At 47.1% G+C, this 25,423-nt stretch overlaps 3 protein-coding genes across 3 annotated transcripts; all 3 read left to right on the top strand.

Annotated features, from left to right (window-relative positions):
• Positions 1–90: 90 nt before the first annotated feature.
• Pdw03_2328 (Hybrid NRPS/PKS enzyme, putative) lies at positions 91–12,354 on the top strand (the record flags this gene model as incomplete). The annotated part of the gene is made up of 8 exons (XM_066100151.1): positions 91–1,060; positions 1,109–4,199; positions 4,255–4,475; positions 4,522–6,742; positions 6,792–7,483; positions 7,537–9,378; positions 9,437–10,819; positions 10,880–12,354. 8 exons carry the CDS (start codon positions 91–93, stop codon positions 12,352–12,354), a joined length of 11,895 nt encoding a protein of 3,964 aa, XP_065955551.1.
• Positions 12,355–14,376: 2,022 nt separating this feature from the next.
• Pdw03_2327 (Polyketide synthase, enoylreductase) lies at positions 14,377–15,480 on the top strand (the record flags this gene model as incomplete). Its single annotated transcript, XM_066100150.1, has 3 exons — positions 14,377–14,440; positions 14,539–14,884; positions 14,949–15,480. The coding sequence occupies 3 exons, from the start codon at positions 14,377–14,379 to the stop codon at positions 15,478–15,480; spliced, it is 942 nt and encodes a 313-aa protein (XP_065955550.1).
• A 1,288-nt stretch (positions 15,481–16,768) lies between these two features.
• On the top strand, positions 16,769–20,309 carry Pdw03_2326 (uncharacterized protein; the record flags this gene model as incomplete). The annotated part of the gene is made up of 5 exons (XM_066100149.1): positions 16,769–17,915; positions 17,979–18,857; positions 18,936–19,063; positions 19,439–20,179; positions 20,250–20,309. The coding sequence occupies 5 exons, from the start codon at positions 16,769–16,771 to the stop codon at positions 20,307–20,309; spliced, it is 2,955 nt and encodes a 984-aa protein (XP_065955549.1).
• Positions 20,310–25,423: the final 5,114 nt, after the last annotated feature.

The raw sequence follows: 25,423 nt of genomic DNA, 5'->3' as shown, positions 1-25,423 counted from the left end.
CCTGATTGATACCCTATAGACCTTTCATTGCAACACGCAAAGTCACAAATTGTCTAGCCCGTGAAGAGTCAGTAAGGCCCGAGCTACACAATGACCGGTGATCTTCAGCATACCGGAGAACCCATTGCCATAGTTGGAAGCGCTTGCCGGTTTCCAGGTGATGCAACAACACCCTCGAAGCTGTGGGAACTACTTGAAGCACCTCGAGATGTTCTTACTGAGATCCCAGAAAGCCGATTTAGCACCAATGCGTTTTATCACCCCGATGGTCTTCACCATGGCACTACGAATGTCCGACATTCCTATATGTTATCCGATGATCATAGATTGTTTGACGCCCAATTTTTTGGAACCAAGCCAGTGGAAGCAAACTCGATTGATCCACAACAAAGGCTGTTGCTCGAGACTGTGTACGAGGGCCTTGAAACGTCTGGCATTCCCATGGAAAAGTTACAAGGCTCTAACACCGGTGTGTTTGTTGGGTTGATGACCAACGACTATGCCGATATGTTAGGTCGGGATGTGCAGAACTTTCCAACCTATTTTGCGTCGGGAACTGCCCGAAGCATACTATCCAATCGAATCTCCTACTTTTTTGACTGGCGTGGACCGTCGATGACTATCGACACGGCGTGTTCTTCTAGTCTGATCGCCCTACATCAGGCCGTACAGAGCCTGCGAAGTGGCGAGACTGATGTTGCGGTGGCAGCAGGGACCAACCTTCTACTAGGACCGGAGCAATACATTGCAGAGAGCAAGTTAAAGATGCTCTCCCCGACGGGCCGCTCGCGCATGTGGGATAAAGGTGCAGATGGATACGCACGTGGCGATGGAATTGCTGCCATAATACTCAAGCCGTTGAGTGCAGCATTGGCGAATGGAGATCATATTGAGTGCGTCGTTCGGGAGACAGGTGCCAATCAAGATGGTCGCACCAAAGGAATTACGATGCCCAGCCCTGAGGCTCAAGCAGACCTTATTCGGACGACGTACACTCGAGCTGGACTCGATCTTTCTAAGCCCACAGACCGACCACAATATTTCGAGGCTCATGGTACCGGTACGTAACATTAGCTTGATGGAGAGATAGACTTTCTGACCATATCAGGAACTCCAGCAGGTGACCCAGTCGAGGCAGAGGCCATCAGCACTGCATTCTTTGGAAAAGCAGCAAAATATCAGCGGGATGGTAACCGGGAGGATCCCTTGTACGTTGGGTCCATCAAGACAGTTATCGGTCACACTGAGGGCACGGCTGGATTAGCAGCTGTCCTTAAAGCCTCACTTGCTTTACAAAATGCCGTTATCCCGCCAAACCTATTGCTTAATGAATTAAGTTCCACGGTACTTCCCTTCTGCAGCGACCTTGAAATTCTTCAAGTCGCAAAAAAATGGCCACAACTGCCAGAGAACACCACTCGCCGTGCTAGTGTGAACAGCTTTGGCTTTGGTGGTGCAAATGCGCATGCGATTTTGGAAGCGTTCGATGCCCGCATGCTTGCTCGTGGTCCCAAAGTCGCAGATGATAGCTCTGTGGCTGTGTCACCATTCAATTTTTCTGCCTCATCAGAAAAGTCGCTTCTTGCCAACATTGCAGCATACTCGGCATATTTGCGAAACCATTCGGATATCAGCATCCGCGATCTGTCATGGACATTGAACTGTCGGCGTTCAACTCTGCCGGTAAGGCTGTCGGTCTCTGCAGCAAGCCCAGAAGAGCTTGCCACAAAGCTGGATGAAGCAGTTTTGTATTCTGCAATAACACCAGGTACACAAACGGGAAGTGTCCGCGAACCAAAACTCCTTGGAGTCTTCACAGGTCAAGGAGCACAGTGGGCAAGGATGGGTGCTGAACTACTAGAAAGCTCACCAATGTTCAGTGATTGTATCGCTCGTCTCGATCGCTCTTTACAGGAGCTACCCACGGAGCATCGCCCTGCTTGGTCGCTAAGGGAGGAGCTTGGAAAAGACAAGTCCTTGTCTCATGTTGGGGAGGCGGCGTTTTCGCAACCTCTCTGTACTGCAATTCAAATTGCTTTGGTTCAACTTCTCCGGGCAGCCAACCTCAAACTCACAGCGGTCGTTGGACACTCGTCCGGGGAGATCGCTGCAGCATATGCCGCAGGATACCTCAATGAAGAGGATGCTATCCGCATTGCCTATTACCGCGGATGGTCTCTGCAGTACGCTACAGACCGAGAAGGACAGAAAGGGGCAATGATGGCCGCGGGAACATCATTTCAAGATGCAAAGGAGCTTTGCGAGATGCCGACACTTGAGAACAGAATTTGCGTGGCAGCTAGCAACTCCTCGACAAGCGTCACATTTTCCGGGGACACTGATGCGATCAACGAGGCCAGGGAAATCCTTGAAGATGAGAAGAAATTCGCTCGCTTGTTGAAAGTAGACAAAGCCTATCACTCTCATCATATGCTTTCCTGCGCAGTTCCCTATATCGCAGCAGTCCGCAAGTGTGGTGTCGCTATTCAGCATCCACCTAGTGGCAGTGCTACCTGGATTTCAAGTGTTTATGGAGATAAAATTGAAAATGCGAATGACAATCTTGCCGACACATACTGGAGCAACAACATGATCAAACCTGTGCTCTTCTCTCAGGCCGTAACTTACGCAGTGGGTGTAGCTGGGCCATTTGACATGGCTTTGGAGATTGGTCCTCATCCAGCGTTGAAGGGGCCTGCATTGCAAACGATCCAAGAAGTCTCCGGACAGACATTGGCATATACCGGGACCTTAAATCGTGGCAAGAATGCTAATGAGGCTCTCTCATCCGCGCTGGGTGCCTTGTGGATTGCTTTAGGCGAGGGTGTCGTGGACTTTGCAGGGTTCGAAATGAAGGCAATGCGACAGCAAAAAATCCCACAGCTCATAAAGGGCCTTCCATCGTATTCGTGGGATCATGACCGGGTTTATTGGCACGAATCCAGATCATCCGTTGCGATTCGCACGGGAAAGGAACCATTTCACTCCCTACTGGGCATCAAATGTCCGGATGGGACCGAAAACGAGCTACGCTGGCGCAACTATCTTCATCCTAGGGAAGTTCCATGGCTGGCACATCACCAAGTCCAAGGTCAAATGGTGTTCCCTGCAGCTGGTTATATATCGGCGGCTGTCGAGTCTGTCATTCAAAAGTATGGCCTGGGTTCTGTGCAACTGATCGACTTCCATGATGTGGTCATCGGACAAGCATTGGTGCTCGAAGAGAACGATGGAGTGGAAACAATTTTCAGACTTTCGATCGACCAAGCTCAGGCTAATTGCGTGTCGGCGTCTTTTTCCTGTCATTCCGACGCCAACAAAGGGTCTCCAAACTTGTCTCTTCACGCATCTGCCAACCTGAAAATTGTTTTGGGTGAGCCCAAACACGACATCCTCCCACCACAAGCCCAACGGCAAGGTTCATTCCTGGATCTCGAAGCTGACCGATTCTACAACGCGGTTTCCGAGCTCGGATTTGGCTACACTGGCCCCTTCCAGGCGCTTTCTAATTTGCGCAGAAAAATGGACGAGGCATCGGGTCATATCAGCGTCCCAGAGGACTCCGAAAGCGAAAGACCGTTGATCATTCACCCAGCCTCCCTTGATGGAGCCATTCAGTCCATCATGCTTGCTTATTCCTTTCCAGGCGATGGACGTCTCCGTACACTGTACCTTCCCACTCGAATCGACAGGCTTCGCATCAATCCGACCGCCTGCATCACTCCTGGACCCCTCGGTGCAGAACTGTCATTTTATTCAACAGTTACGGATACCCGCTTCGCTGAACTCTCGGGCGATGTTGAAATTTACTCTGCACACGGGAGAAATACTTTGGTTCAGCTTGAAGGACTTCATACCACACCACTCAGTCCATTAATATCAACAAATGATGTTCCGTTTTTCACAGAAATCATCTGGGATGTTGACAGGCCCACTGGAGGGCAAACAAACAAAGCCCAAGATATGCATCCAGAAGGATATTCCCTAGGCATGGATCTTGAACGTGTTGCCCATTTCTACTTGAAACAACTCGAGACGTCACTTCAGCACTCCGATCGAGCAAATGCTACTTGGAACCATGCCCATTTTCTTTCATATGTGGAGCATTGTACAATGTCCGTGACTAATGGGAAGAACAAATTCGCAAAGCCGGAATGGGCCTATGACACCATGGACATCGTTGCTCCAATTTTGGATCGGTGAGAACAAGTCTCTTGTTGCGCGAACCCGAGCCACACTGACCGACCTACATAGTTATTCCGACAGTATTGACATCAAACTCCTATCTAGAGTTGGCGAAAACCTTTCTGAAATCATTCGAGGAGATAAGAATCTGCTTGAAATCCTGATGGATGACAACATGCTTGCAGAGTTTTACGCCAAATCATTTGGAATTGACACATACTTGAATGCTGTTGCGCAGGCGGCTCGCCAGATCAGCCATAGATACCCTCATGTCAACGTTCTGGAAATTGGTAAGTTCACGCGCGTTCTTTTGGGTCTGATACTGATAGATTACAGGAGCCGGTGCTGGCGCTACTTCGGATCGAGTCATGCGTGAAATGGGCTCGTCGTTTGCGTCATACACTTACACTGATATTTTAGACTCGCAGTTCGATGAAGCACGCGAAAGATTCCGGGATTGTCAATCCAGAATGGCATTCAAGGTATTGGACATCGAGAAGGACATCGTAGAACAAGACTATGAAGAGGGTTGCTTTGACATTATCATTGCCTCTCTAGCCCTCTACGCCACCAGAAATCTTGAAGCAACTCTGACGAATATTCGTCGGCTACTCAAGCCGGGTGGCTATCTGATTATGCTAGAACTCACAGACTCCGATGTGATGCGTTTCGGACTCATCCTTGGTGGCCTCCCAGGCTGGTGGTTAGGCTACGAGGAGGGAAGGACATTATCACCGTGTGTATCAGAGGACAATTGGGAAGGACTGATGCAAAATTCGGGCTTTTCTGGGTTTGAAACCCGCGTGTCGTCTTCAAAAACCGTCCCTGTGCCATTTTCCGTCATGGTTACACAAGCTGTTGATCACCGTGTCAGTTTCCTTCGTGATCCCCTGGCGGCTCATCATGTTCCACTTGGTGTGGACTCATTGACCATTATCGGAGGGAAAACATCCTTGACTGCTGATTTGGTAGCCGACATCAAAACTGCGGTCCGTCCCCATTACGGCAATATCTACACAGCATGTTCTCTAGCGGAACTAATTCTAGCAAACTTACCAGTGATGGGGTCAGTCATTAGTTTGATTGAATTGGATGGGCCAGTTCTAAAACACATGTCACCCGAGACTCTGAGGTCATTCCAAGAGCTTTTCAAACAAAGCAAGAACGTCCTATGGCTGGGACACGGTGCCCAAGGGGAAAACCCCTATGGCAACATGTTTTCAGGAGTTCAACGCACATTGGTCATGGAGATGACTCACCTCCATATCCATTTCCTAAACCTCCATTCACTGCAGGACGCTGATGCCAACATCATCGCAACAAAGCTCCTCCATTTAGAAGCTGCCGAAATTTGGGATCAACGAGGGCAGCTAGAAGGGATATTGTGGTCCAATGAGAGGGAACTGGTGCTAGAGAATGGGCACTTCAAAGTTCCTAGATTCCGCCTCAGTTCTGGCCGAAACGATCGATACAATTCCTCAAGGCGTCTCATAATCAAAGAAGTTGAACGCGCGGCGTCTGTTGTCACCATTCAACCAACAGAAATTGGATATCAAATTGAAGAAAAGAACCCTAGAGTCTCTCCCACTTCCCCGGATGAAATTAGGATTGAAGTGACTCACTCTTTGCTCCGTGCCGTCCCTATCACTTCATCGGATAACTCTTTCTTGGTGGTTGGGAAGAATAAGGGGAATGGCGAGCGTGTCGTCGCCCTGTCACATACTCTGGACTCTCAAGTTAGTGTACCGCATGGCCTGGTGGTGCGATGTGGAGATTCCGAAGACCTAGGAATTCGATCGATGCTCACCCTCTACTTCCATTTCCTTTCTATCTCCATGCTGCAACAACTTCCTTCTGGAAAAACTCTCGTTGTGTTGGACCCTGACCTCTCGCTATCTCCTGTCATTACGAAATATGCAAACGAAAAGGGCGTTCACATTGTGCTTTTGACAACAAAGGAGGGACATTGCTCGTGGCCATGGATCCGAATCCACCCAAACTCCACTCGACGTGAAGTACTAACCAAGTTACCTGGCAACGTTTCACGCGTTGTCAACATGGGTGGCAGCTCTGATGTCACTACTCTTCTGAAGACATGTTTGCCGACAGGCTGTCATTTTGAGAGTGAGAGCACGCTGACCACGACCTGCTCCCAATCTCAGGACATTTCAGATAGAGGCCAGTTAGCTTTACAGCTGCAGAACTCCTGGACGCGAGCACAATACGACCTGATGCCCGTCAAAATGCATAAACTTGTTTCTTTAGGACTCGGGGACTTGATACGAGCCCAATCCCCGCTTTCACAGCAGTCTTTAATTGCATGGGGTGAATCAAAGCTTCCTGTCCAGATTCGCCCTGCTACCAAACAGGTCACATTTTCAAAAGATAAAACCTACTGGCTAGTTGGACTGACAGGCGGGCTTGGCTTATCGCTTTGTCAATGGATGATCGGGCAGGGGGCACGATACATCGCGCTGTCAAGTCGCAATCCAAACGTTGATGACCAGTGGCTTCAGAGAATGGCTTTAAATGGGTGCACTGTTCGGGTCTTTTCCAAGTATGCTCTTCTGTTTTGCTTAAGTTCGGGATTAAGTTAACACATCTAGTGACATAACGAATCGGGAATCGGTTCAAGCAACATATCGAAATATCAGCGAAACCATGCCTCCCATCGCTGGTGTTGCACAAGGTGCCATGGTGCTTCAGGATACAATGTTCATTGATTTGGATCTCCCTCGCCTTGAGAAGGTTCTCCGTCCTAAAGTTGAAGGTAGCATCTTACTGGACGAAATCTTCCCGGAGGACACCTTAGAATTCATGGTTTTCTTTTCGTCGATGGCTGCGATGACAGGAAACCCTGGACAAGTTGCCTATAACGCCGCGAATATGTTCATGGCGAGCCTGGCAGCCCAGCGCCGAAACCGTGGCTTGGCAGCGCATGCGATTAACATCGGTGCCATTGTTGGTAACGGTTATGTGACACGAGAGCTTAACATGGGACAACAATCTTACCTATATCGAGTCGGCCATTCATGGATGTCTGAGCAAGACTTCCATGAGGTATTTGCCGAAGGTGTCCTGTCCTGCTTAGACCGCGTAGGAAGCGCTGAGTTGTGCTGTGGGCTAAGAATTGACGATGACGAGTCAAAGAGTTGGGTTTCTAACCCAATGTTCCAACATCTCGTCTACAAGTCTAGCAATCTTGTCGTGGCAGACACGAAAGGGAAATCTGGCGTGTTGATCAAAACACGCTTGTTTGAGGCTACTTCAAATCAAGAGGTTATCGAGATCTTGCAAGGTACGGGCATCGAAAATTCTATTAACAGTCGAAACTGAGTGTTTTTCTTTTAGATGGCTTCGTGTTGAAGCTCCAATCGGCTCTGCAGGCTGACCCTAATAAGCCTATGTTGGACAGGAGTCCAGATGAACTCGGTGTGGACTCGTTAGTCGCCGTTGACCTTCGATCATGGTTCTTGAAGGAGTTGGGCGTTGACATGCCGGTACTCAAGATATTCAACGCAGCTTCCATTCGTGAGCTTTTGGCTACTGCTGCTGAAGTTCTGCCAGAATCCTTGATTCCCAATCTTACTGCCGGCAACCAGGCTGTAAAGCAACCGGGGCCGAACACCACTGACGTGTTGAACAAGGCAGCCTCAGATTTTCCCGTGGCTGCAACGGCATCCCCCGCGGACTTGCCGGTGGAAATGAGATTTGCCCTTCCAGACGCAGTAAACGCGTATAGTGGCAGCTCCGCGACGTCATTAATAACTGGAGATTCGAATTCCGAAAATAATGACGACACTTCCTCGTCCTTTTTTACTGATGATAGCGAAACGAGCCCTGAAAAGCGTGAAATCCAAAGAACTGTGCCTATGTCCTACGGGCAGTCGCGTTTCTGGTTTTTAGAGCATTTGGTAGAGGACAAGACAGCATTCAACATTACACCGACGTTTAAGTTGACAGGTCGCCTAAGAATCGAGGAATTTTCGAATGCTATACAAATCACGGCACAACATCACGAGGCTTTGCGTACTTTCTTCTTCACTGACAATGAGCGAAATCACATGCAAGGCATTTGGACAAAATCATCCTTGCGTCTGGAGCACGATGCAATCTTGGACGAGATGGAAGTAGAACAGGCCTCGAAACAGATGGAGGCACACGTGTTCAAACTTTCAGATGGTGAGATCATGCGTGTTCGGCTGCTTTCGCTCAATCCGGAAAGGCACTGGATAATATTTGGCTTCCATCACATCAACATGGATGGCATTAGCTTCGAGATATTCTGGTCAGATGTGGAAAAGGTGTATCAAGGCCAAACTCTTTCCGAAGATGGAATTCAATATCCAGATTTCACTATCCGGCAGCTTCGTGAGTACAAAGAGGGCGCCTGGACAGAGGATCTCGCTTACTGGCGAGCACAATATACGGAGATTCCACCTGCGATTCCCCTTCTTCCATTTTCCTTACAACCCGTGCGGCCCAAGGTTGCTCAATTTGGGTCTCATACTGCTCAGGTTCGTCTTGATGTCAATTTGTCGGATTCTATTGATCGTTGTTGCCGGATGTTCAAATCAACACCCTTCCACTTCCATTTGGCAGTATGGAAGACACTCCTCCTACGGTTCTTCGATATGGAAGATGTTTGCATCGGCCTGGGGGATGGGAACCGAACGGATGCCGACATCCTTCGGAGTATGGGACTTTTCTTGAATCTCCTTCCTGTGAGGTTCTCTCAGCAGCCAGGCCAATCCTTTGGAGAATCTCTAAAGGAGGTGCGAAACATCACGCAGGATGCATTTTCTCACTCGCGGGTGCCATTTGATGTGATCTTAACAGAACTCAACGTTCCGCGATCCGCATCACATAATCCCCTTTGCCAAACCCTCTTCAACTATCGACCCAAGGTCGAGCAATCTCGAAGCTTCTGCGGTTGTGTAGCCGATGGTGCACTTCTGAGCGGCGGGGAAACCTCTTTTGATCTTGGTCTGGATGTTGGCAATGTCGGTGCCGGCGAGACTCTTATTCATCTATCAGCCCAGAAAAGCTTGTATGGAATGGACCATGCTGAGATCCTTCTCAGATCTTACGTCACTCTTCTCCGGTCTTTTCTTCAAAATCCAGCTACTCGTGTGACCTGGCCGGAATTACATTCCAAAGATGACCTCCAGCAGGCAGTGGCGGCGGGCCGAGGCAAGTCTATTAATCCTTTGCCTGGTATCCATATTTTGCTAAAACCGTAGAACAACAGGACCGGAGCTCCGACGCGAATATGCTATCACCATCGTTCACCGCCTGGATGAAGTTGCCTTGCGCTACCCGGACCGTGTCGCATTGAAGAACCACGATGGCAGCTCCTCAAGTTACGCCGAAGTTCAGTGTCGGATCGACGTTATCGCCAATGAGCTCTTACGCAACGGAGTTTGCCCGGGTACCCGCGTTGGGGTTTTCCAGTCCCCAAGTGCAGACTGGATATGTTCTCTCATGGCCATCTTGCGTGTCGGTGGTGCTTACATACCCCTGGACAAGAAGGTGGGGATGAACAGGCTCGCCATGATCATTAAAGAAACTCAATTACCCATGGTGTTGGTTGATACAACTTCCTTGTCTGATTATGCGCATTTGCACACCACGGCGAAAGCAATCGACGTACGTAGCCTAAACGGTTTCACTGCACGTCCCGTCCGAAACATGGCTGTCCCAAGCAAGACAGCGGTGATCATGTATACGAGTGGATCAACCGGTATCCCAAAGGGGATTATGATTGCCCATTCGGCGTATGTCCACCACGTTCAGTCCTCCAGCGATGTCTGGGAACTGGAGCAGGGAAGCGAGACCATTCTACATCAATCATCCTATGCGTGGGATGCGTCTTTGTGGCAGATCATGGTCTCTCTATGTTCTGGCGCGACCCTTGTGATTGCACCCGATATTACAAGAGGTGATCCTGTTGCTCTAACACGACTTATTGCATCAGAGAGCGTCACATGCACCCTTGCAACGCCAACGGAATATCTTGCTTGGGTGCGTTATGGCCGCTCCCACCTCATGAACTCTTGTTTGTCGACCGCAGTATGTGGTGGTGAATTCATGCCAAGTAGCCTGATCAAAGAGTTTAAGAACCTCCTTCGGCCGGACCTTAAACTGATAAATGCCTATGGACCGGCTGAGATCAGTGTTGCATGCTCGGGTAGTGAAGTCCCATACAACCTGCTGGATTTGGAATCTGCGCCAGCGCTTTACACTCTTCCTAATTACTCTGTTTACATTGTTGACAAAAATTCAAATCCCGTTCCCATCGGAGTTCCTGGTGAGGTGGTTGTTGGTGGTGCAGGAGTTGCGCAGGGCTACCTTGACGGCACCAGAACATCTGAACGCTTTTCAAAAGATCTATACGCGAGCAACTTTTTCCAGGAAAAGGCCTGGACAACAATTCACCACACTGGAGATCGCGGAAAGCTCAATCGCGATGGTGGTCTCACTCTCCTGGGGCGCCTTGACGGGGACAATCAAATTAAATTGAGGGGAATTCGCATCAACATTGAAGAAATTGAGGCGGCCATCGTCAGTTCTTCGGCTGGGGCTATCACACAAGCTGTTGTGTCCATTCGTTCAGATGCAACCCAATCTGAGGGTGAGCAATGTCTTGTTGCCTTTGTTATAATGGCTACCACCCACAATTCTGAAAGTGTAGTTCAATTTCTCGCGCGCCTTTGCCAAGATCTGCCACTACCGCGTCATATGCTACCCGCTGCCATCATTCCAGTTGAAAAGATTCCCCAGAATACCTCGGGGAAGATTGATCGCGTCGCAGTTAGCGAGCTTGCCGTTCCGTTGATTTCATCCCACCTGCCGGATGACAGCACTCTCACTGCATTTGAACGGTCATTGCGTCAGCTTTGGCAACGAGCACTACCACGGGAACTCGGTAACTTTCACTCAATAAATTCCCACTCCGATTTTTTCCACGTTGGTGGAAGTTCCCTCGCCCTTGTCAACCTGCAATCTCTAATCAAGGAGAATTACGGTGCATCTATTCCATTGTATCAACTTTTCGAGGCCAGCAGTCTACACAGAATGGCAGCAAGGATCCAAGACATATCTCGCCCTGTACTTGAGCTAGATGTGAATTGGGATACAGAGGTTGAAGTCGCATCCGACCTTACTTCATCTCTGTCCGGTGATTCCGGGCCTAAGGCTTTCGGGGTCAAGACGGTTGTTCTTACAGGAGCTACAGGATTCCTAGGGAAAGAAATTCTCCGGAGACTCATAGATGATTCAAATGTCTCGTCCATCCATTGTATTGCTGTGAGGAAAAGATCCTTGGATTCACCCGAACTATTTGCTCATCCGAAGGTTGAATTACACTATGGTGACTTGGGGGATCGTCAACTAGGACTCTCAGAGATTGAAACCCTATCGATATTCTCCTGCGCAGACATTGTTATCCACAATGGTGCGGATGTGTCGTTCATGAAAACCTATCAGACGCTCAAGCCAATCAATGTGGAGTCGACGAAGGAACTCGTCAAACTTGCACTGCCCCGGCGCATTCCATTCCATTTTGTCTCGTCGGCTGGGGTTGCGCGACTTTCTGCCCAAGAAAGCTTTGGGGAGACATCTGTCTCGTCATATCCTCCTCCTTCTCGGCCAACAGATGGATACATCGCTGCCAAATGGGTTAGCGAGGTTTATCTAGAGCACATCAACCACAAATTTGGTCTCCCCGTATGGATCCACCGCCCATCCAGCATCACCGGTACCGATGCGCCAGAACTGGATCTTATGGATAATCTCATGCGGTTTACCAAAGAAACCCAGAAAGTGCCAGACTCGAGCTCATGGTCCGGAGTCTTTGATCTCATTTCTGTACAGTCAGCCGCAAGGCAACTCCTCGAGGCCATTCATCAATCTAGCGTCGCTGAATTGGCTACAGGGTCTGTGAGATATCTTTATGAATCCGGTGAGATGAAAATTGGACGTGACGAGATGATTCCCTTGATGGAATCGGAATCGGGCCAAAATTTCCAGATGGTTTCCCTCGACGAGTGGGTGAATGCTGCTGAACAAGCAGGAATGAGTGTGTTATTGGGAGAGTACTTGCGGCAGGCCTCTGATGGCCAAGTTCTCCTCCCCAGGTTGATTAAAAATGCTGGATTTGAGGATTAATGAGGATTTACGGGACTGGAAATTTGGAGAGCCAATTAGTTGCCCACCTTTACACAAGCAGTTCAACTCCTCTATGCATGAATGAGAAGATGCATAACTGAGCTGTTCTAAGATTTTTCATCTAAACAATCCCTTTCATTATCTGCAATGACAAGCGAATTGGGTTTGAGTTAATCTTGTCAGGATGTCTTTCCACGGTCATATGTAAATTTCCTAGTTCTACAATTTCACATCTCATAGTTCCCGGCGCTTATTGCAGCGGAATTAGTTCTTCAACCAAGAAAACATACGCAACGTGCATTTCAGGGCAAAAATCAGTGTTCCTTGTTATTTCCTGTTAATACTGTCGGAAGGAAAGATTTTTTTAGGGGGAATAGTCCTTCTCATCATCATGTATGAAATGGCAATTAGGACGGAGTTAAATGACCGCCTCCCGGAGGCGGTCAGTATTGCCGTCGGGCCAGGACTATATGTTCTTACCCTTCATGTTTTATTAGTTTCCCAAGAGAAGAATCCATCCTAGGAGTTCAGTTTATCTCTTTCACCCATCAGTTTGCTTCAAGTCCTTTGGATTTTCCCTTCTGTCGGAAATCAGTAAACTGGTCCATCTGGAAGGCATCTGGCAAGGATCTCTGGAGGGGAAGCTGACTCGCTGAGGGTGGGTCAGGTTTCGGCCTGACAAATACCTGTCTTCTGGAAAAGGAGAATCAAAATGAGAGTCACTTGACTGATTTTTGTGTCAGCACCCGTGCATGGTTAACCTTTCGCTACAATATAACAAAGTCTTGTTGGGGAACTAGTGATTGCTTAGGTAATATCCGATGTACTCGGAGGTCAACACCGAGAGCCGAGAGCGGTTTGAATCACTTTTCTCTCTCTCTTTTCCACGTATCGCTAAATCTCACATTGAAGACCCGACTATGTAGTCAGCACTGGAGATTTGAATGCAAGATCTTATAATCTAAACCACCCCAGAAGTCCAAGATTTGTTGCCCTCCTGGGCTTCGATGGTGTTTGCCCTTTTGAATTGGACGAACTTGTTGTTTTGCAGTGGGTCAATATACAGTCAGTTCATTGTTGTGACATGTTTCAGCGGCACAGGACACGAGCTACATTGATTACATTTCCCAACTTTCTATGGATTTGAAAATCGAGGGTCAAAACACCCCCTTTACACCAGCGTTAATATTTATTTTGTTGATTCATCATGATTATGCAGAGAGAGAGAGTCTACACTCGAGGTAACCTTAGCATCAAGTCCCCCTTTCCCCTCCTAGATACTTATTTCTAACTAGATGGGCAACCTTGTAATACTACATCCACTACAGTACTATATAAAGTGTACAAATTCCCTGAACAACACTTGGAAATGTCAAGACGGATGTTATGACACGAACTGATCTCTTCGTTCCTAGAATCTGAACTTAAATTTGTGACTTCATTCTCACACCTCCCAACCTTGTTAGTAATGGAAACAGACAGAATCACAAAACCTTCCGAATCAATCAGTCTTAAATGTCTGAATGCAGCCTAATTTTAATTCCATTGCTGCTATACAAAACAAGACACATTGCATGCAAAGGAAAATTGCATCAGGGGGTGTTACCATTTTTGGCTAGCAGTGAAAGTACCCCAATAATCATTTCAACCCTGGGAGCACTTGGAACAGATTCGAATTACCAACGAACGGTAAAATCGACGTTATCGTGGCGACCCTAAGGCCCAGTTATCATGGGTAGATGTCTAAAAAGGCAGGGGTTGCAACTTTGACCGGAATCGCCTATTTTAAACCCATCGTTCTATGCTCAGTGAGTGCAGTTTTCGCGGTAATTTACATTTTTCTTGAATTTTTCTTTGGTGATCACTCTTGCCTGGTGTGTCGTACGGTAAGACGGTTTTTTTTTTGAAATATAAAAGTCTCCTAAATTCTTTGTTGGAATTCTCCCAGCATTCTCTTTTTTTTCAATCATAAGATGGCAACCCGGGATGAACTGCCCTCAAGTCAGACCAGCATCATTCAACATGGAGGCGGCATTCTTCAAATCACTCATGGTTTGCCTATCCCAGAAATCGGGCCCCATCAAATGTTAGTGAAGACTGCTGCTGTGGCTCTTAACCCCTGTGATTATAAAATGCCATTGAGGTTTCCGACTCCTGGTCTCTGGAATGGATGTGACTTTTCAGGCACTGTAGTTGCGGTAGGAAGCGAGGTTGCTGCACAGGGACGATTCCGTCTCGGGGATCAGGCCTTCGGTGCTGTTCAAGGCTCAAATCTGTCAGATCCATCGTCTGGAGCCTATTGCGAGTACATTCGAACCGAACCAGATCTTATTTTCCATGTTCCTCAGGGAATGGACCTTGAAAATGCCCCTTCCCTCTCAGGAACCGCAATTGCGACTCTTGGGGTTGCTCTTTTTTGGTCACTTCAATTGCCCGGAACATTGCACACACCGGCACCCAAAGCCGAGGATGTTCTCATATACGGCGGAAGTAGCACTATAGGGCTACTTGCAATTCAGATGGTGAAACTGTAAGGATTAAGTTTCCTTCCTACGGCTTTCGGCATATTAAAGTAACTGATCCGTCTTGCTTAGCTGCGGCCACCGGGTGATCACCACATGCTCCCATCACAACCACGACTTGGTGACATCATACGGAGCAGATATAGTCTTTGATTATAACTCTCCAACTTGTGCCGAAGATATTCGAGCGGCCACAAACAACACTTTGCGCTTTGTCCTTGATCCGTTTGCGGAAGCCAAGACTCTGCGGTTGTGTTATGCAGCCATCGGTCGCACTGGAGGAAAGTACTGTGCACTCGAGCAATATCAGGAAACTCTCTGCTCGAGAAAGACAATCAAACACGAACTAGTCATGGGAGGTGCCATTTCTGGACGAGGTGTTGAGCTCCCAGCCCCATACGGCATTCCACCAAGACCCGAGATTGGGGTCTGGGCTCGGTCATGGTACGCAGAACTCCAAGAATTGATCAACAGTGGAAAGCTTAGACCCTGTCCAATCCAAAATGTTCCGGGCCAATTTGAAGGGATCTTGGAGGGCTTGGACATGCTACGAAATGGAAAGGTTTCTGGGAAGAAGCTCCTCGTCAGCATAACCACGAAATAAAAGCTTGCAATGAGTTCGAGGCCTAAAAGAAGCATCACCTAGTTCACAATTACATGTAAAAACATAAATATCTTGATCGTGTCTCTTTTTAAACATGAGATTAATCTCTCCGTCGTTCTTTGTAGTTCTGGTGGTAGGCTAGTATGTGATAGATAGGCTTCAGACATAGTAAGGTCTCTATAATCTGCTAACTCCAATCGAAAAAAGTGACATCACTTAGCCCAAAGGACTGATGATACATACGCGTGGACCCTTTTTTTGCTCAGATTTAATTTTTGTTCTATCTCGCCAACCAAGGGCCACACGGCTCTCAAAAATTGTTCAAATTCTTTCTGATCTCCGGCTCTATCTTTTGATCCTATTTTCGTAGGAATCGAAGGATGGTTGGTGCTGGTGGTGGAAGGAAACCGGATTCGCCCCCCGAAACAGAGTTTTCAAGAGCGCCCCCGAAGAAACCACGCAACCACTTTGGCACTATGAATGAGCTTGCTCGGGGCGCCAGAGAGGTGCTAAATACCATAGAGAACGACGGCGTTATGTTACGGACCTACCCGTCACCAATCAGTGGTGACCCACCGGGTACACAGATGGGCCACCGAGAGCCAATCAAGCAATCACGTGATCACAGGAGGAGTAAATCCCTGCACGGGGTAGGATATACTCAGAGGGGTCGATCTACCCCGGGGTGTAGGATATACCCCAGGAGCACTGGCGACCCCAGGAAGCGAAGGATATATAAGGACACTCTCTCATGTACTTAGTTTAGTTCTTCGTCTTCAATCATACTGTTGGAAGGTCACGTGACCACCACTGTTTGCTCCCAGTACTTAGTCTCAGTCATAGCATGTAGATAGTTTCTCTCTCTCTCTCAACGCATCAAGAGATTTCCAGTTACATCTACATTCATCGTAGATCTCTAGTATCTCTAACAGGTTATGAGCCTCGCGCTTTCGAGTCCTCTACATAACTGTACAGACTCGAAACCCTGGTTTTCCTCCCATTGGTGTACTGCGTCGCACCACCCCACTGTGGAACCTCTGTGGTCTCGTTTTGACCCCACAAACCAGAGTTTTCATCACCCTATTTGACGAGATTAACACCTCGCCTACCCCTTGGGATCTTCATCCATTGTAGGTGGATCCTACCTCGTCGCCGTCAAATCACGTCGCCGACAACCCTCGACAACCCGAAAATCGGACCGTCGAACCCCACATTCCACTCGCTACCCGCTGTAGCGAGCCAATCACATACCTCTCTTGACGAGCACATCGGTGCGGAAGAAGACGTCATGCAGGCCTCATACAATATTGAGGACTTTACCATCAACAGCCATGAGATTGACATCTCATCTGCCGTCCCAAAATTGAAGGGACAATCCAACTTCAGAGACTGGGAAACCGCTCTCTACATAGCTCTTGCAGCTAACAACCGTTACTACACATACATGATTTCTAATGGGATCCCAATCCCAAAGATCCCCGAGTATCAGGACTCCAGTCCTGAAGCTGTTCGCAATCTTCTTATTGAAGAAGCTCAGGATCTTGCAGGTGATCATACTACAACAGTTGTCATCTCTGTTGCTGAAATTCGTGATCGTGTGAAGCAAGTCATCGAGTCAAACATTGTACTCCGAAAAGAGTATAACTTGAAATGTACAAACTGGGATCTGTGCAATTCGAGAGCGAATCTCTTACTAAGAGGCACTCTCTCTCCAGAGCCTTTTTCTCATATCGCTCAAAACACTGATGTACGGGACTCATTTAAGAAACTGCGTGCGACGTACGCTGTTACATCCCATCAACATTCATTCGCCCGCTATACCAAGTGGACTGATCTTCGCTTTAAGAATGGAACTGCTAGCGAGTTTGTACGCAAGTTCCAGGAAACTCTTCGTGATCTCACATCTATTGATGGCAAGATAAACTCGGTATATGTACTATGCCAGTTCAAGAAAGCCATTAATGAAAACCCCAAGTGTTATGCCTTTCTCCAGAACCTTAGGGTTGATGAGAAGGATGTCAATCTCATGGACCAAGTCTACGCCGAATTCCTCGAGGTAGACATCCATAACCGGTCTATGAACCCTTCCTACAATGCAAACTCGACTACTGTTCAAACCTCGTCGTCGTCGCACAATGACAAGAAGAAAGACACAAAGAAAGGGGGCAATGACAAGCAATCCAATTCGAATAACTCATCGAATAATAATAACAACAAGGACAAACCCTCGAAGAAGAAGACCGACTTCGTCAGAGAAGAGAACGTCATCCTTTGCAGACATCATGGGACTCTTGGAAATCATTACTCCAACAAGTGTCCCTTGCTAAAGAATTCGGCAAACGCCACTACCATTCAACAACCTCAGCAGCAACCTCTTTTTCAACAGGTTGCATTCCCTCAACCAGGCCAAATCATAGGCCAGGTTGACAACCAAGGTCGGATCCTTTCTCTACCGCAACAACAGCCTCGCTAGGGAGCGAATGCAATCTTTGCGCCAGCATCCTACCCCACCGTACCGCAAAAAGGCCCTCCATCGGGGGATCCCCTAGCGCGGTATAACAATCTCTTTACGAATGTGCTCTTTGCCGGTATCCAGGCAAATGCAGTTCATGGTTCCCATATTGTGTCGAAGGAAGGCCTATTGGCTAACGACAACAATGATGTTACCCGCTGGATGATCGATTCCGGTACTAGCACACATATGACTCCCCACAGATCTGTCTTTGTCAACTTTAGACGGTGTGTATTGCCTGTTTCGACAGCCACTGGGGATGTCTTCTACACTGAGGGATATGGAGATGTAATCCTACACCTGCTGGATCAAGATTCATCAGGACAAATGGCCCCTCTCACTCTCCAGAAAGTGTGGCTTGCGCCAGATCTTCGCTCCAGCTTGATCTCTATGTCTGCTCTCGACAAGGCAGACATTGGCACATGGACAAAGAATGGCATGATGACATTCAAACATCAAGATTTCTATGGCCCAGAGTCTACCATGGGTTTTGCTACCTGTGAAGGAGAACATTACTGGTTGAACTGCGCTGGCATTGACAAGATTGATCATATGATTGACTGTAATCTTGTTACTGGCTCTCCAAACTCTGTCTTTGCTACACAGAGAGAGATCATCCCTATCTCCATCGATTTGGCACATCGTCGAGCTTGTCACGCCGGCGAGGAGCGTGTACGAAAGATGGAGATATTTGCTGACGGCGTCAAGCTAAAGAAAGGCGCCGGCGTCACCTTTCCTTGTGCTCCTTGCATTAAGGGTAAGGGCCACGCATTACCTTTTGGCGAAGAACGATCTATTAGATCAAAGCCTGGCGAGTTCATTCATCTAGACGTTTGGGGACCGATCTCTATCGCGTCTCACGGAGGTGAGCATTATTTCGTGACGTTTACGGATGATGCGACCCGATTTACATGGCTGTTTCTACTAAAATCACGATCTCAAGTCACCGAGGTCTACATACAATTGGAGACCTATTTGAAGACTCAGTTTAACTACGTCATCAAGAAGGTCTACGGCGATGATGCTCCAGAGCATAAACCACTTGCTGCTTACCTTGCTAGCAAGGGAACGGTATGGGATCCAACTCCTCCCTACACCAAGCAACTGAATGGTGTCGCCGAGATCAAAAATCGTCATCTTGTTGAGCCGTTAGTCGCTGTTATGGCCGAGTATCAGCTTCCAAAATATCTTTGGGGACTTCTTCTTGGTGGAATCAATTACACCATGAATCGCCTCTACGCGTCGAAGATTGGCATGTCTCCTTACGAAGCCTTGTACGGCAAGAAGCCAAATCTCTCAAACCTTCGTGCTCTCGGTTGTCAATGCTGGTTTCTCATCCCAAAAGAGAAGCGAAATACAAAGCTAGATCCTCACATGGAGGAGGCAAGGCTGCTCGCGTACGACGAAGGAGACAACTATGTGGTCTACAACGTCCGTACCAAGAAGATTGAACGTTCACGGAACGTCATTTTCAATGAGAATCCTTCTCCGGCAAATCTGCCTGACCCTGCCTATGATCTTAATATTACAGGCATGAACCAAGAACATGAACATGATTCGCAGGATCGTCATATCCCAATCGATTTCCTACGGCCTCACCTCGAGAATCCGTTTAACATACGATCTACCTCCCCACCCTCTCCTACGGTCGAAGATGATCCCGAGGATCAAACGAGGGCTCCGAATGCTCTCGACCCGTCGAATCCCGCGCTCTTTGAAGAAGATCTTGCGTGGTCAAATGATGAAATGGCGGGCAGTTTTGGCAGGTGTGTGGTGGAACAAAGGGTGGATACTGGTGCCCACTTTGAAGCAGGTGGGCGAGGGGTTCTCGTCGAACCACAGCCTGTTTCCCGACAGGTTGTTAATATGGACATTCCCCTGGAAACAACCATTGATCTATCTCAGGAAAATCCTCTGCAAGATGACGAGGATCATGATCAATCACCATTACAGCATGATCAAGTAACTTTTGAACATAATTTCTCTCGCCTAGATCCGGTACCGGATGACAGGAGTCGAGATCAAAGCTATGTTCAACCCATTCAGCCCATTCAGCCAGAAACTGGCCAGTTACGACGATCAACACGGATCAAGAATCCTAGCAGAGCTTACATTGAAAGCCTGGCTAGCAAGTCATTCTTTGATTCCAATGTTCTTCGGTTGCTCGCTGAACAGCCAGAGATCCTAGTCAGTCTTTTCGCAAATGCTACCTCGAATGAGCAGTACGCTGTATCCAAACTGACGCCTAAAGACATAGGCTTTGAACCTAACAGTTGGGAACAAGCTATGTCCTGTGTCGAGAAAGACAAATGGCTAGTCGCTGCTCACAAAGAACTACATCGTCATCTTGTTAACGGCACCTGGAGAGTGATGTCCAGGACTCAGAGCAAGAAGAAACCTCTTACCCTCCGATGGGTGTTCAAAGTTAAGCATGACGGTACCTACAAGGCACGGCTTGTTGCTCGTGGCTTTCGTCAAGATCCCGACTGCTGATATGGCAGCGGATGGACTGACAAAACCCCTTGGCAAAACGCTATTCAAGCGCTGGATCATCCAAATGGGCCTCACGGTCTATAAAAACGCGCTGAATGGATAATTTACGGTTTGCATACTACAAATGGGGGGTTAATGAAGGTCAAAAACTGGTTTTTTACATGGAGAATTGGGGTTGTTTAAACTATGCTGTCGACTAATAGTGCTAGTCGTGGGGGGTGTTGGAAGGTCACGTGACCACCACTGTTTGCTCCCAGTACTTAGTCTCAGTCATAGCATGTAGATAGTTTCTCTCTCTCTCTCAACGCATCAAGAGATTTCCAGTTACATCTACATTCATCGTAGATTTCTAGTATCTCTAACACATACATTGTTACTTGTGTTCACCTTACGACCTTGTTGACTCACTTACTATATTATCACTTGACAACACCTACGAGCAGACCAATACTGCGGTATAGATCTACTCGGCGCTCTACCTGGCATCGTTCCTCGATACCCTCAAAAGGACTTAGGCTGGAATAAGACTGTGCGCAGCAACAGCTCGGTTGAGAGTAGACTGCGGCACGATCCGCAATATCCGCGGATATCCGCAATCCATATCCGCAAAGTGCGGATTTGGATATTTTTTGATATCCAATATCCGCAGCCTTGAGGATTTGGATATGGACCTCATATCCATTGGATATCTGCGGATATCCAATGGATATCAAACAATACAAACATGCCTAGACTCGTGACCTCAAGGGGTATGCATTATTATTATACATTCCTATGTATTTTTCGTGTAATACTTGGTACTCGAGGTTGTTGAATATCACCAGGTAAGTATAATTTCTGACCTCGGTCAGAAATTATGGGTGGAAGGTCAAGCACTGCTCTACTTATAGTAGTATACAATTGGAATCTCTGACCACGGTCGCAAATCTAGTCTTTGACCACGGTCAGAAATTCAGTCTATGCTTTTTTGGGGGGGTTTATGAATTTGAATCTTCTAGGACCTATTTGCTATTTACAGATCTAACTGGAAGCCATCTGGTAACCTTGGCTGTTTTCGAATCCGCCCTGAACGACTTGGAATACTCCCATCGACCAGCATCTCTGGAAGCTCATCATCCTCTTCAACAGCCTCGCATGGTCGTTTTTGAGGTTGTTTTCCTTTTGCCCGTCTACATCGCTCAGCCCTATCATCATCCGAGTCATTATCACCGCTCTCAGTGTGCTGGGTAGCCTCGAGTCCAGTCTCTTGATCCTCCTCCTCGTTATCACTGATAGGCTCTAAGACCTCAAGCTGTGGTAATGATCTCCGAGTTTGATCTAGCAAAGCAGCTTCACTTTGAGATAGATGCTCTTTGATAATCTCCAGCTCCTCTTGCCGAAGATCAAAGTTGGTAGCAAACTGATGCAGCATCAGGCCACGGATTGTACTCGGCTTCAATTGACCACGACGGTAATGACAGATATCACGAGCACAATTGAATAGTCGTTCAACACCAGCACCACTAGCAGGGATAGATAGAATGTCCCTTGCTATCCTAGCTAGGGTCGGGAAGCTCTTCTCATATTCCTTCCAGAAAAGTCGAGGTTTCTGTCGCTCAATTCCACGAGCAAGATATCGTGCAATCTCGTCGTCATCTGGTTTTGTAAGCTCTTCCAATGGCTGGTTCTGGGATGCACAAGCAGCATCAAGATCACAGTCATCATTCTCATCGATGGCTACTCCAGAAGTCTCCAGTACCGCTGGGTCATTAGTATCATGCGTAAGCATCTTCCTATATCGATCGAACTCTCGGCTCAGGACCTCTTGATAACGATTCGCATAATCAATATCGCCCTGCCAATCAGTCGAGGAAAAGTACCGGAGCTTCTTTGATGGAGAGAAGATTGTTGCTAGAGCGTAGATGTCACCATAAGGCTCGTATTCGGTGGCAGTGTAGTACTTGGAGAGCTTTTTCTTTGCTGTTTGGAGTGCCCATAACATCCGTTTCTTCCAGATCACACCTTTATTCTTAAGCTTCGCCTCGGCTGCATCGAGATGAGAGAAAAGCTTATTGTAGATACTGTAGATATTGTGTGCGGTAATATCCTTTGTCTTTGATAGCATCATTGTGAAATCAAAGAAGGGCTTTGTCAGAAGAAGAAGATACTCGACTTGACGCCACTCTTCTTGATCGAGCTTGAAATAAAGATATTGATGATCAGTACAATACTGATCATAGAATGGCTGGAGCTTCTTGGCACGGTTGAGCATCAGAAATGTTGAATTCCATCGTGTCCGAACATCTTGGATTGGAATCAATGCAGGCTCCGGCTGAAGGGCTATAAATGCCTCCCGACGTTGTGGGCTTGCATTAATAAAGACTGCTAGTCCTCGGATCTTCCATACTTTTATTAGTCTAGCCATTATAAGGATCTAGGGGTAGAAGATATACCTTTTTCAATGTATATGTGATCTGGATACTGCCGGAGGTATTGCGCTTATTCTGGAAAGAGTGGGTTTTTTCCTCGGACCACTCTAACTCGATCTCCTTATTGCTTGGCACTGCCTTAAGCTTCCCAAGAAGCTCATTCAGACTCAGCTGGATCACATGCGCGATGCATGGAACGCGGAAGATTGAGAGATCTGATGAATGCTGAGACTGAAGGTGGTCCTGGACACTCTGCATCAAAGTATTGTTGTTGGTTGCGTTGTCTGTAGTCACTGATAGGACACGATCCGAGATACCATGCTCTGTTAGGATCTGGGTCACGGTTTTACTGAGATTTTCACCAGTATGGGAGCCATGAAGAGGCTCAAAGCCTAGAAGAATCTCACAATAATCCCAGTTATGATCGATAAAGTAACCAGTGATAGCCATAAAGGCCTGCTGGAAAGGAGAAGTCCAGCAATCCAAGGCTATTGATAGCCGACACCCCTCTGGAAGCCTCTGTAGAATCCCCTTCTGGTTATTCTGGATTGTTATATCGAGATGACGTCGAATGGTTCGTGCTGATGGAATTGTAAGTTTAGTGGATGATTGTTGAGCAACCTCTAACATGCGGTGGAATTGGGGGTGTTCGATCACTCGAAGGGGTAGATGTGCAGTCGAAATGAATCTCAGAATAGCATCGGAGAGACGGTCTTGGGTAAATGATATACTAGTGGTACCTGGCTAGATTAAAGTACTCAATGTTAGCTGTTAAATTGTAAAGAACTTAACCACTGTAGTAACGCCAGTTAAGTACCCTGGTTGACATACCATTCTTTTGATAAGCTGGTCGATTCTTAGGCCACTTTTTTTTGAACATGCGCCAGTTTTGAGGTGCGCTGTCATAGGCGAAGAACCAGCACGCCGGAATCTTGGATGGCCAATTGTACAGAGACATGCCTTGCACATAACCTTCGGCTTTCCATTTTTGTCATTCGCAACCTGGTAGAAGCTGTCCCAGATATCCGATTTGCTTTTTGATTCCCATCGAATTGTATTCTTAATATCAGACTGAGATCCATACTCAGTTGTAAGCCACCAACTAACGAATTTATTGCGTACGTCCTCCATGTCATCACATATAGAATCAGATGGATATAAAACCCAGTGCTTTTGAAGGGGAGGTCCAACACGAGTAAGGGATAAGGGCGCAAAAGTTGAACGAGTTAAACGAGTCGGCGATATCGATGGGACCGGTGTTTGGATACCCAAAAAATCAGAGAAGTTGTCAGGATAAATCTGATCAGAAGCTAAATCCACATCCGAATTGGTGAATGAGAACTGTGATTGAGACATTGAGAAGTTAACAATTATAATATATAGTGTAGTAGGGTGCTTAAAAGAACAGAGAAGCTTACATCTAAACTAGTAGAGGTTTTCAGGGCCCCTGAATCAGGGGTAAAGTAAACGTACTAGGATATTCTGACTTAGACTTACTTTCGATATGGTTTACCTAAATGATTGGCTGTATTGTATATTAGTGCGGATAATTGGAGGATATCCTGCGGATCTTAAGGATATCTTGAGGATATCTTGAGGATATCTTGCGGATATTTTGTGGATATCCACAAGATATCCGCAAGACATCGAAACTCGCAAAGTCCGCATTTTGAGAACTTTTATCTCGGGTTTCTCAAGTTCTAGTAGTCAAAACGGATTAAGAAAATAATCAGTAGAGAGCTGGGACTCTTAGCTTTTATTTGAGCCTAAAATCGAACGAACTTATCCAATAATAAAGGTTTTGATTTTCCATGTTCTATCTCCTACGAAGTTTATCATAGTTAACAGTAGTTAAATATATATTTCTACATGTAATTTACCACAAAATCGTTAATCTACGGCCACCTTTACATGAAAACGTTGGAATAAGAAAACTACGACACCACCTACAAATACTGTATAAGGAGACCTTCGATACATGTCTATTTCCTAAAATTTCAAAGGGCCGACTGTCGATTGAAGGGGTTGGTTCTGTCAGGACCAAACATGCGTTTATTTCAGTGGTAAGGAAATATTGGTAAGCTGCATTAAGATCATGTGACAGGCTATAAGGGGGAAAGTAAGCGAGAGTTATGCTAGTGCGGATATCCAAGGATATCCGCAAATTGCGGATATAAGGATCGATCTGATATCCATTGGAGCGGATATGCCGCAGTCTAATCGTCGGGAGCGGGCTCTGGGACGCAACCCCCGCATAACAGCATGTATGTAAAGCGAGCTAAATCGGGTCAATGAATTCATCATCATCATCATCATCATCATCATAGCCCAAAGGACTCAGTCAAATGAGTAATGGACACAAACATGAGATTTTGTAAAGTATGCTGTTTTTACTGGTCTTATACGGTGCACTCAAATTTTCCGATTTGCGTTGATAATATAGAATTAACAACGCAGAGAATAGGTAAAAGCTAATTTGGACCATCATAAACCATCCTCGCAATAACTTTGTTCTCCTCCTTTGTCGTGC

This window comes from Penicillium digitatum, chromosome 1 (genome assembly GCF_016767815.1).
Source record: "Penicillium digitatum chromosome 1, complete sequence".
NCBI lineage: Eukaryota > Fungi > Ascomycota > Eurotiomycetes > Eurotiales > Aspergillaceae > Penicillium > Penicillium digitatum.
The sequence above is the reverse complement of the archived record's forward strand: the minus strand, read 5'-3'. Positions and strand labels throughout refer to the sequence as shown.